This window comes from Lagopus muta, chromosome 1, assembly GCF_023343835.1.
Source record: "Lagopus muta isolate bLagMut1 chromosome 1, bLagMut1 primary, whole genome shotgun sequence".
NCBI lineage: Eukaryota > Metazoa > Chordata > Aves > Galliformes > Phasianidae > Lagopus > Lagopus muta.
In genome coordinates this window covers 176,496,969-176,509,104 of record NC_064433.1, presented here as the reverse complement: position 1 = coordinate 176,509,104, position 12,136 = coordinate 176,496,969, and the positions used below count along the sequence as shown (strand labels likewise).

Genomic DNA, 12,136 nt, shown 5'->3' with positions numbered 1-12,136 from the left:
TTTTTTTTTTTGCATTTTAGAAGTTCTTTGGAAGGTCCACGTGCTTTTTGTTCCTGGTAGTTCAACTGCCTGATCTCTGACCTCTTCACTCACCCCTTCTGTTGAAATTGCTACTATATAACTAGCTTTTTTTTTGTTTCTTTTTTTTGTTTCTTTTCTTTTTTTTCCAGTCAGACTGAACTTCTTTCATCAAAGCCAAAATTAATTGCATGGCTCAAGTCTGACCCATTAAAAGACAGGTTCCAGTGTTGTGCTAGTGTGAGGATCAGGGGGACAGCAGAAGAGCAGAGCTACCTGACTTGCTTAAGAATTTGATGGGTCAGCTGTGTCACTGGCAATCTAAATGAGGGCACAGCAGCACCAAAAATATGTGGAAATCTTTGGGATTTTTTTTTTTTTTTTTGGTGAAGATCTCAGAGCAGCAGATCCTGGAGCACTACAGGTTTTAAAGTCTGTCTAGCAAATTTGCTGTTTTCCAGGATGCTGCTCGGCATTTTAGTGAGAAAGACTGGATCTTTCCAAAATGCCTTAGCCTGGGATGCTTTGCTTGATGATACTTAAAGTACATCCAGATCAATCCCTTTCCAGAATGACACTGTAGTCACTGATGTCCCTGTCCTCTGAGCTAGCACCTAGCAGATGTTGTTATTGGCTTTACATAAAGCTATCTGGAGTCAGGCTTTTGTTGTCAGTCCTTGGCCAAATAATCTTGATGAAAGAGTAAAACAGAAAGTACTTGAATGGGATGAATTTTTGTCACTGCATATCTATTATAATTATTTGATCTCCATAGCAATGTGTTCTATGAAGAGTCTTGAGTGTTCTGCAGCTTTTATGATGACACTGTAGAAGAATCAAGTGCTTCTCTAATTATGGGTAACTCAAATCTGGGGGGTACCTGCTGAGTGTAAACACTCATGTAGATCAAGTACTACCATCCCTCGTGCTATAAGGTCTTTCAGAATGTGAGTTTAGCTGATCCTGCAGAAGTCATGTGCTTTCTGCTCAAGGAGGGCTATCTCCTTTAATCTGATGTTCTGTACTTAAAGAACTGCAAAGCAAAATAAAAAAACACCGATTAAACCCTTTGATGCTGTGCTCAATCTTAGCTGTATTTAAACAAAACACAATTTATTTATAATCTCTACTCGGTGAAAAGCTCGACTAGCATTTCAGTTGTACAGCCTGAAGAGTATGTGTATAGCTGCAGGAGAGCAGATCTGGGTTGATATACATGTTGTCTTTTGATAGAAGAGAATTTGTGGAGCAGGAAGTGGTGGGTCAGGTTACAGCTTTCAGTAAATCTGAGCATGCCTGAAATGGCTCTTTTAATGTCTCAAAATATTTGCTGCCTTTTTATCATCACAAGCCTGATTCAAGTTCCATTTAAACTGATGGTAACTTTTCTGCTGTCTTCTTTGAAAATTGGCTCAGGCCCTGTATCAGATTGCATACCACCTTGTTTTCTGATTCTTGGAAGGATTCAGCCAAGCGTGATGAATTAGATGCTTAGATAACACTGATGACTACAGCTCTTGATTATGCCAGGGAAACCAAAAATAAAATAGAGGTCAGAACTGTGAATGGTAAGTGGCATGGTATGGGTCTGGTCCTGCTGGCAGGGACAGAGGGGAACACACCTGCTTGTTCACGTGGTTTTGAAAAGTTTACTTCTTCCCCATGCCATTATTGTTGTTGCCAGCATGGAGGAGGGAGCTCCTAGCTCTCAGGGGAATGGTACTGTGGCACTGTGCAAGGCCCTCAATGGTCTCTCCCTGGAATGTCAGCTTGGCCTCCAACTGAAGATACTGCACTTTGGTTGAAGCTATCCCAGATATGAGTACAGACTGTGAGAACTCACTGAGAGCATCCCTGTGGAGAAGGACTTGGGGGCCCTGGTGGATGAAAAGCTTCACAAGAGCCAGCAGTGTGTGCTTGCAACCCAGAAGACCAACTGTATCCTGTGTTGCATCAAAAGATTGGTGGCCAGCAGGGAGAAGGAGGGAATTGTTCTCCTCTGTTCTGTCTTTGTGAGATCCTGTCTGAAGTACTGCATCCAGGTCTGGGATCCCCAGTTCAGCAGGGATGTGAAGCTGCTGGAGTGAGTCCAGGAGAGGGCATGAGGATGATGAGAAAGCTGGAGCATCTCTCCTGTGAAAAAAGGCTGATGGAATTGGGCTTGTTCAGCTTGGAGCAGAGAAGGCTCTGGGGAGACAGCATTGAGGCCTTCCAGAACGTAAAGGGTGTTTACAAGCAGGAGGAAAACCAACTTTTTACACGGGCTGATAGTGATAGGACAAGGGGGAATGGCTTTAAACAAAAAGAGGTGAGATTTAGATTAGATGTGATGAAGAAATTTTTTACTCAGGGGGCAATGAGGCACTGGCACAAGCTGCATAGAGAGCTGTGGGTGCCCCATCCTGGAGGTGCTCAAGGCCAGGCAGGATGGGGCTCTGGCCAGTCTCAGCTGGTGGGGAACAACCCTGAACACAAAGGAGATTGGAACTAGATGATCCCTAAGGTTGCCTTGAACCTAAGCCATTCTATGATCCTGTGATTCTATGAAGTGTGAGCAGAGCCCAGGTGCTGAGGTGGCAGTGGGCCTTCCTCCTGCTTGCTTGGTTGGGCAGGGTTAGAGCAAACCCTGAGGGACAGAAGATGGCTGCTGGTAGGCAGCCTATGCTGGCAGACGTAAGCTCTAGTACCAAGGGGCGGTCCTCCTGTAATGGCTTTGTGTTTGGGGATTGCATGCGTGAAGCGTGACAGCTGCTGCAAACTTGAAACCTCCAAGGAGCAGATATCACTAAAACCACGAGCTGCAGATTTGGCAGTGGCAGAAATGGGTGGGGGCCTAATTGGCATCTCTTGTGTTGGAGAGCTCTGTAAACAACCCTGGTGTGCTGGGATAACGTAATGCTGGATCCCCATCTGCTCCTGCCAGGGGAGGTCCGGGTGGTGCGGAGGACATGGGAATAGGAAAAAAGGAGCGATGGGGCACAAGAGAGAGACCATGATGGTCCCCTTGGTATTTCATTGTTGATGCTGAAGCCTGCTGGCTCTGCTCACGAAATGCTGGTTTTCTGCTGCCTTCATCAGGACATGGAGATAGCGCTGTTCCTGTGCCAGTGTAGCTGTTTTTTATGGTAAGGCTCCCAAGGAGAGCGGGCTGTGCCAGCTCTTACTAACTTTTTGTGTGAAAGCGTTCATCTTCAGGCGCTCTCGTAACTGCTTCGCACAGTACAATACATTCAAACTTTTAAAAAAACAATATTTATTTATTTATTATGTTTAAGCGAGGGTGTATGTATAATAAAGGCCTGTATGAAATGAATTAAAAGTTTGGGAGGAGAAGCTAATGAACACTCCATTCATGCCAGAGTATCGGGTGACCTCAGGTAGGGAAAATGCGATTGCCCAATGGTGGTTTTGCCATGGCACTTGCCTCACTTCCCTTGTCTTTTGCTGTGGAATATGCAATGCATCAGAATGGCAGCATGGAGGCATAGGTATTTGCTAGGTCTATCTTTTGGCCATGCAGGGTTTCCTGCCATCTCTGTGTAGAGCTCATGGAGAAGCAGTGGTGCAAACATGCTAAAAAAGACAACTAGTCCTTTTGACAGGCCTGTTTTCATTCTCTCTTTTAATATTCTATGAGATTATTAAATGGTGTTCTGAAAAACACTGCTGAATGAAATGGTTTGGGATAACTCTGACACTCACTGGATCAGGCATTCAGTATGCAGTGCTTGCCTCACACTGCTCTCCGCTAACTTAGGAGGAAAGTGGCACTGCCTGGACTCTGAGATTTGGCTTCTGTTTGTGGCTAGATGTTGTCCATGCAGCCAGAGACTTCCCAACATAGCATGCTGAACTGCGCCTTTATTTATGACCACTCTGGATGAGTGTTAATTATTAGCTGAAGATAGTGTGCTCTAGAGGGTGTTTGCCTTATGGCATGGGAAGGGCCAACCATATGTAACATGCATGTGTTTGTAGGCAGAGGAGCAAAGAAAACCACTTCAGAGGAGGACAGGGAATTTTTTGCTTGCTTCTCTTCACCACATAGGCCGTTTTTATTAATGTTATACAGGCATGAAAGGGATTTGTGTGAACTTATTTAGAAGACAATCTATTTAAACATAATTTTATTAACACAGCATGGATTAACACAATGGTAACACACAGCAGATACATAGGAAGTGCTGACTGCATCCTATACGCTTCTTTTTAATGGTTGTTTGGACTCCTGGATAGATATTTTCTTGTAAAGTTCCTGTATTGATTCAGTGTAGTAGTTTACCTAAGGCAGAACTGTATGTGGTATGGAGTCATTTGCTAAACATGAAACCTGTTTGCTGTGGTAATAGGTCTGGTGATCAGAGGAGCCATTCCTTTTGTCCTTTTGAGCTATTTCCTTTTGTCATATTACAAAATAAATTTGTGCTCTGCAGTTTATTAAAAAAAAAAAAAAAGAAAAAAGAAAAAAAAGAATATTGATGAGAGTTATACAGGACCCTGTCCTGTGCTTTCATTTGTGAAGCAACACTAATGTCTAACCATTCTTTAAATTATGAAACCATCCTCTGGGCAGGATTTTTCCTATTTCCACTTATTTCCAGTTAGCTGCTTCACAGGGATATCTGTTTTAAATAAGTTGCCAAAACTTTCCTTGTGGTTGCTGTAACTGTCTGCTACACTAATTTACAGTCTCACTGTTAATGGGTCTACCTGGAAATAGAACAATATAATTGTTTTGCTCCATATTTAGCTGCTAACCAGATGTTGTCAGGCTTCTGAATTAAATCCACTGGTTTATTTGCTTTTGTGATAGGTGCATCTTTGAACACTTGAATTACTTGAACTATTTGAGTTAAATAAAAGCTAAAAAACACAGGTAGAAAGTGGGAATGTAGTAAACTGGAGATTGATCAATTCATAGTTGAATACTATATGAACAGACTTCATTGAAAACATGTGCTATGCGGTGAAATACATGATTTATATAATTTTGAGGTCACCTCCTTATTTGGTCCCTGAATTGAATAATTTGCTCAAGGCAGGCAGCCTCCCCTTCTGCAGGAAAGCAGGTTGCTTTCCACTACTGCTCCAGCTGGGTATGTTTGGTATTTGTGTCAGCCTTCGACAGATGTCGGGTGACATCAGGTGTAGTGCAATAAAATATTGGCACTGGAAAATAACAGAGAAGTCAGTTGATTCTAGAAGTGCTGAATCTAAGGTCCAAATATTTTCAGCTGTATTTAGGGGCTTTGTAAAGGTCACAGCCAGAAGGGAAAGGACTGTAAGAGCATGTCCAGAGGAGGACCAGAAAAATGATCCAAGGAATGGAACGTGTAGCCTATGAAGACAGGCTGAGAGCTGGGGCTGTTCACCCTGGAGAAGAGAAAGCTCTGGGGAGACCCAAGAACAGCCTTCCAGTATCTAAAGGGGCTGTAAGAAAGAAGAGGACAGACTCTTTGCAGAGTCTGTTGTGATAGGACTGGAGAAAATGAGTTCAATCTAAAAGAAGGGAGACTGTAATTGGATATAAGGAAAAAGTTTTTTATGATGAGTAGTGAGGCACTGGCACTGCCCTGAGAAGTGGTGGATGCCCTATCCCTCCTTGAGAGGATACACTCAAGGTCAGGCTGGACCAGGCTCTGAGCACCTGATCAAGCTGTAGGTGTCCCTATTCATTGCAAGGTTTGGAGTAGGTGGCCTTAGGGGTTCCTTTGAGCTCCAATGATTCTGTCATTCTATAAAATGCAGCCACCTGCAATCAGCAGACATGATTGCCTCCCTGTGCTGGCAGTGGTGGCTTCCAGCATGTTTCCCATCCCAACCTGGTGAGGCAACAAGATGTGTGTTGGCAGGATGGACTGGCCTCACCCCTGCATTATCTTCATGCTGGCAGGATAAAACACATGCTCAAAGCGTGAGTGTGAACTAGTGTTAAGTAGTGCAATACAGGTGAATGTGCTGGTGACTATCAGTTCTTGCCTGTCTTGGTACCAGATGAACCATTCTTGTAAGGATCTTCCAGAGTATGAAAGAAGGAAAGAAGGATGTACTGGGATTTTATTCCTCACATTCCTCATATGTATTTATAATTCAAAGTCAGTGGCATTTGTTTAATAGAATTATAGACTGCCTTACGTCCTTAAAGCCCACTCAGCCCCATTCCCTGCTGTGGGAAGGGCTGCCACCCATCAGCTGAGGCTGCCCAGAGCTCCATCCCAGCTGGCCATGAGCACCTCCACGGATGGGGCATCCTCAGCTTCTTTGGGCACCATGATTTGCTTCAGTGGTCTTTTGTTACAACCAGAATTTTTAGAGAACTGTTTAAAGAATTTCTAATGAAAATATTGAACTTCACTGAAAGTGTGATTATTTAACTTTTCTGAATGTGTGGTTATTAGTATAATTACAGATCTGACCCTGCATCCTGATTGCTCTGTGGGGTTTTTATTGAAATATTTCCCTACAGTTCTTGTATGGATTTCTCAGAATCACATAAAAGGTAGGAGAGAACTAGCTGTGTTGTGAGAGAATGAAAAGTAAAAGCAGGCTGAACTTGTAAAATGAAGATTCAGTTTGTAAGCCTGAAATCCATTGAGCTCACCCAGCATGCAGACCTTATCCAAGGTCTGCCAGCTCAGCGCACCACAGCACTGTCATAATCGATCAAACCTGCCAGATAAAGAGAGGCTATTTTAAAATTTCTCCTTCAGGGCACGGGAAAGTACTGCTCACACAAAGATAGAAATTTATGATGATGCTAAAAAAGATGCAGATGAAGTGAATAATTAATGAATTCAAGACAGGACTGAAATATCCTCCTAAATTGTTGCTATTTTTAGTAAGGAGCGCTTCTGCAGTGCTTGTCATGTGATTCTATTGCCTTCTGAGAGCAGGAAAACAATTTGCATTAGTTTCTCTTTCCCCAATGGTCTGACAGATTCAGCATATAGTATCTCTTAGCATCTGCTTTTGCATTAAAGCATAGAAAGTGATTTTGAACATCATGCAAAATAAAACACTAGTGAGAGCTGTGCTTAAAAATGATCTTTGTAGAAGCTGAATATTTTTTATAGTACTTAGAGGCTGTACAAGGGGCTACTGCAACGTGCCTAACATTTAGCTGCTGCAGATGTCTGGTGGTACACATTGCTGCTGTAATTTCTAGCTGTCAGACTACATAGGAGGAAATTATCAATGGCTGATTGCAGGATTTGGCTCATATACAAAGATTTAATGTAAACAGGTACGTGTTTCTTTTCTTTCTCTAAACAGCATGGGTGTTGCTGTGTTTGAGCTATTTCACAGTATGGCAGGATGCTTGAGGTGGGCAGGGACCTCTGGAGGTCACCTGCTTCACCCCTGCTCCAGCAGAGACACCAGAGCAGGATGCCTAGGGCCATGGCCAGGCACCTTTGGAAGATCTCTAGGGAGGGCAACTCCAAAGACTCTCTACTTCACACAGTAAAAGTGTCATAGTCAGAAAATGACATAAATGATTATATGCAGCAGCTCTGCGGACCCGCTCACGTTTTTATGCACTCTGCTCAGCCGAGCCTGCAGGGAGGGACATCTGGTGGTGGAACGGTTGGAGATGCTGTGAGGAATGGGGCTGCGGTCTTTTCTTCTGCTACAGCCAACTGAATTTATGCAGGGCCATTGCCTCTGCCATAGTGAATTTTCAAGTGTTTAATGTCCCCCTGCCTGGCTCTGGAGGGGATTTCTCCTTCCTGAGAAGTGATGAGGTTCCCAACAGAGTCAGGAACTGCTTGCTTGCTGCCTTTCTAGACTAACAGACTAGTCACAGGTTAACTACAGGAAAAAACCCCACAGAAAAAAAACCTTCTAAATCCTAACCTTTTTGGCATTGAAGAAGATCTTGAATTTGCAGCCTTGTCTCCAGGTGGAGTGCTGACTGGTTGCTCTCCCATGTGGGTTGGTTCCTATTTGTGTTGGTTCCTGTTGTGTTGAGGGACATGGTTTAGTGGGAGCTATTGGGAATAGGTGAACGGTTGGACTGGATGATCTCTTAGGTCTTTTCCAACCTTGGTGATTCTATGATTCTATGATTCTATGTGACTCCTGTGAAGTATGTAGGGCTCCCTGGATCCTAACAGGACCCTGGTCTCCAGCCCCAGTGGGGTGCAGACCCCTCATGGGGAGCAGGTGCTTGCCATGCAGTCAGCAAGATGAAGTGTCACCATGAGGACACAGTATTTGGTGCCAGGGCTTCTCATGGATTGCTGGGACCACTCCACGCCCAGTCAAACCCTTTAATCTCAAGGTGCATGCTAAGCCATCTTGGCTCTGTCAAGGAGAAGGCATTTCTGGGTATATCCTGAAACAGCAGAAAAACCTCTGGACTGAAGCATGTTGCTGTAGGAAAAGAGCTTGTGAGTCCTGAGACACAGAAGTGACTTTCAAAGTCTCCTTCAGCCCCAGGCCAAATTGGAACATAGTGGTGGTACATTTTGTGAAGCTCCTGGGTTAAGCTGTGGATGGTGGTTTATTGGAAGGAACTGGAGTTTGAGATATGGCTCCTTGGTTGTGCTCAGGTTGTAGGTGTACGTGCCATAAAGGCTTTGCTGCACCTGGCCCTTGATCTCTGTTTTTCCATCTCTATGTAATTGTCTGAAAGGGCCATTTAAAGTTTTAATTTCTCTAAGGCATATGCACACATGCTTTACATGTTTACATGCTTACAGAATCCGGTGCTGTATGAAGTTTTGTAATCAAGAGGAGGTGATCCTCAAGTACAAGTTGAATTTGGTAGATGTGAGTGCTATTTGATTGAAAACTCTTGTAAAAATATTAAATTATCATTACTATATTTTGTACCAGCTGATAAGACTATTCCCAAGTTTATTCTTCCCAACTTTCCATCAGCTTCCCCATATTAGAGGCTAATACTTTTTTTCCAGTCTTCCTTCTCAGTCATTTGTGTAAGCACTTCCTAACTTATTCAAAATAAATCAGGTTATAAGCAGCTGTTTTTTAAGCCAACCTCATTCATTTAGAGCAAAAGAGTGTAGGTGATACTCACTGACTCAATGAGAAAGTGAACTGGAAGGAGTGGGACTCTCTGACAAGGGAGATGGTGAATGGCTGATGCCTTTAGTGGATGTCTTCCATAGGATGGAACACAAAAACAATGCTTATACGGTCTGGAAGCCTGTCTTCACCTAAATTCATCTCAGCACATAGAGTTACTGCTCCTCTTTGAGGCTTTTGTGAATTGTGGTTCTGCGATAACAAACCAAATGATGGGTATTGAATTGCATCCTTTGTAATTAATGAGATGCACTGAGTGCTCCTTGTGATAAAAAGATGTAGAGATTTTAAGATCTTGAGTGATATCACCACTCTACAAACCTTTCGTAATGTCTGTTCAAGCACTTGCACTCATGATCAAGCAATTGCTTATATAAGCCCAGTAATATTTTGTGAGCTGCCTTGGGATGATCACAAATTAAAATCCTTGTTTCCATTTTCATTGGTGCTGATTTGATTTCGACAACAATGCTTCTGGAGGATCATTTTTGCTTCACACACTGTGTGCTACCCATGTGACTGCTTTGTGAAACACTCAGCAATCCTGCTTTATTTAGTTGAAACTGGGATTATTCACTGCAAGGATTCATTCTGTAAATTGAACAAGGAAGTACTGATTTTGTGCAGTGAAATTCATAATTCTTTACAAAATAGATTTTTTTTATGGCTAACTCCTTACCAATTTTTCTTTTCTTTTCATAGGAAAAATTAACCCAGGAGTGTGTATTCAGAGAGCAGTTTGAAGAAAACTGGTATAACACATATTCATCAAATCTATATAAACACGTGGACACTGGAAGACGATACTACGTTGCGTTAAATAAAGATGGGACTCCAAGAGAAGGGACTAGGACTAAACGGCATCAAAAATTTACACATTTTTTACCTAGACCAGTGGACCCTGAGAAAGTACCTGAACTATATAAGGATATTTTAAGCCAAAGTTGACAAAGACAATTCCTTCACTTGAGCCCTTAAAAAGTAACCACTATAAAGGTTTCATGCGGTGGGTTCTTATTGATTAGCTGTGTCATCACATCAGCTCCACTGTTGCCAAACTTTGTCGCATGCATAATGTATGATGGAGGCTTGGATGGAACATGCTGATTTTGTTCTGCACTTAAAGGTTTGTCCTCCTGGAGGAGAGCCTATGCCCACTCGCTTGATTTAGTACGAGAGGGAGAGCGCGAGAGAGTGAGTGAGAGCGAGAGGAAGCGAGAGCGTGAATGGGAGTGAGAGAGGGGAGCCAGAGGGAGGAGGAGAACGGCCTGATGCATGCTGGGGAATGGACACGCTTTTAAATTTTTGATCAGTTGTACTTCGTCATATATCAGCATAGCTGCCATACTTTGATTCATCGGGATTTTTGGCTGGTGGCCTGCTCAAGTGTACGCTGCATTTACAAAGGCATGGAGGGTGCAGTCTCACGTAGACAAGAGACTTTTCAGTTAATCGCTCGCTGGGTCTCACCCCGCTGAGTTTAAAGCAAAGACCTCTTAGTAAAAACAAATAAAAATAAAAAGTTAAATTTATTTATAGAAATTCCAAAGGCAACATTTTATTTATTTTATATATTTATTTATTATATAGAGTTTATTTTTAATGAAATATGTACAGGCCAGATAGGCATTTTGGAAGCTTTAGGCTCTGTAAGCATTAAAATGGCAAAGGCCACTATGAACCTGTGGTAAATTCATGCAAGTAAATATAAAGGTGCATGGATAAAGAGAATAACAATAAAAAGGTAATAATAATAAATTCTAGTGACCCTCATGTACTAAAGGCGACAATCTCTTTTGTGCCCATATTATTGTAAAAGTATGCATACCACTCATGACACTGAGTACTCACTCTTCTGACTGCTTGTTTCATAGCTTACCCCCAGAGGATTAAAAAGAAAACTGGGTCTCCAACTATTTTTCTGTGTCTGTAATATTTCCTCTCTGGTAAAATGACTTATTACATCATTGTAAAATTCACAGCTGCGGAAAATATAAGGGTTGGAATATATTCTACTTGTTAAAACCTATTGCAGATCATACCAAAGCTAAATGATAAGTATGCTTTTTTTTTTTTTTTTTTTTTTTCCTCCTCTAAAGCAGAATTCCAGAAACAGCATAAGTAATATCAACAGTTGTACTAATTTTAAGATTCCTCAAATAGCACATAAGGGTTTCAGAGGGCAAGAACCAGGCTAACAGGATCAATCTTGTAAATGTGTTTTATTTGTGCACTTAACTATCTACTATGAAATTATACAAGTTCCATAGGGGTCATTGTAACATCTTTTATGGAAAATTGCTTTCAGTGTGAACTGTCATAATACATGATATTAGCACCCTTCTTAAAGTAAAACTTGCAAAATGAAACTAATAAATCTCTATCAATAATGACAATGGGGGGAAAGTATTAGACTTTTTTCTTAAAGTATGTTCAGATATTCATGAACTGTGAAATAACAGTGTGTAATACTTAAGGAACTGTAGCATTGTATGTTAAGCACACAAACACATTGATGAGCTGTTACCATTTGGGAATTAATCTGTAGAAAGAAACATTTTTTTTCCCCAGTACTCTGAAGGTTAAAAAAAAAGAGAGGAAAGTCACATAAGGTCCGCACGACAAATGCATTTTGGAGATGTTGCATCCTTTAGGGTTCGAACTGGTGCCATTAATGTGAGCACAGCTTTTGCTGTGGGGTCTGGAGGGAGCGTGATACCCCAGCTGCCCTTGGCAGCACTAGAGCTGAGCCAAAACATGCTTTGGCATAGCTGTGACTGTACCCTGCTCACAATTATGTAATCCTGATTTGTTTTTTCTCTGATGCACACCTGTCTGTGCAGTATAAACAGATAGGATTCGAAGCATAAATCTGCTCTGGAATAGCTCATCGCTCGGTGTGCTTGGTGAGCGGGAGCTCTCTGTGCTCTGTGGGTAGGAGGAGCCATGCCTCAACTAGGAGATACCAGCAACCTTCACTAAAAGATGGCATTTTGTTGTAATGTTTTTGAGTGATAAAGACACATGGAAGCAGATTGTTGATTTGTAAGATGCAATCAGACACATGCAC

General features: G+C 42.1%; 1 protein-coding gene across 1 annotated transcript in view; it reads left to right on the top strand.

The window, feature by feature from the left end:
• Positions 1 to 11,153, top strand: part of FGF9 (fibroblast growth factor 9) — a 31,553-nt gene extending 20,400 nt beyond the window's left edge. Inside the window, exon 3 of the mRNA XM_048930816.1 lies at positions 9,769 to 11,153. Within this exon, the coding sequence (XP_048786773.1) occupies positions 9,769 to 10,014 (246 nt within the window). The 3' untranslated portion in view covers positions 10,015 to 11,153. The remainder of the gene's footprint in view (positions 1 to 9,768) is intronic.
• Positions 11,154 to 12,136: the final 983 nt, after the last annotated feature.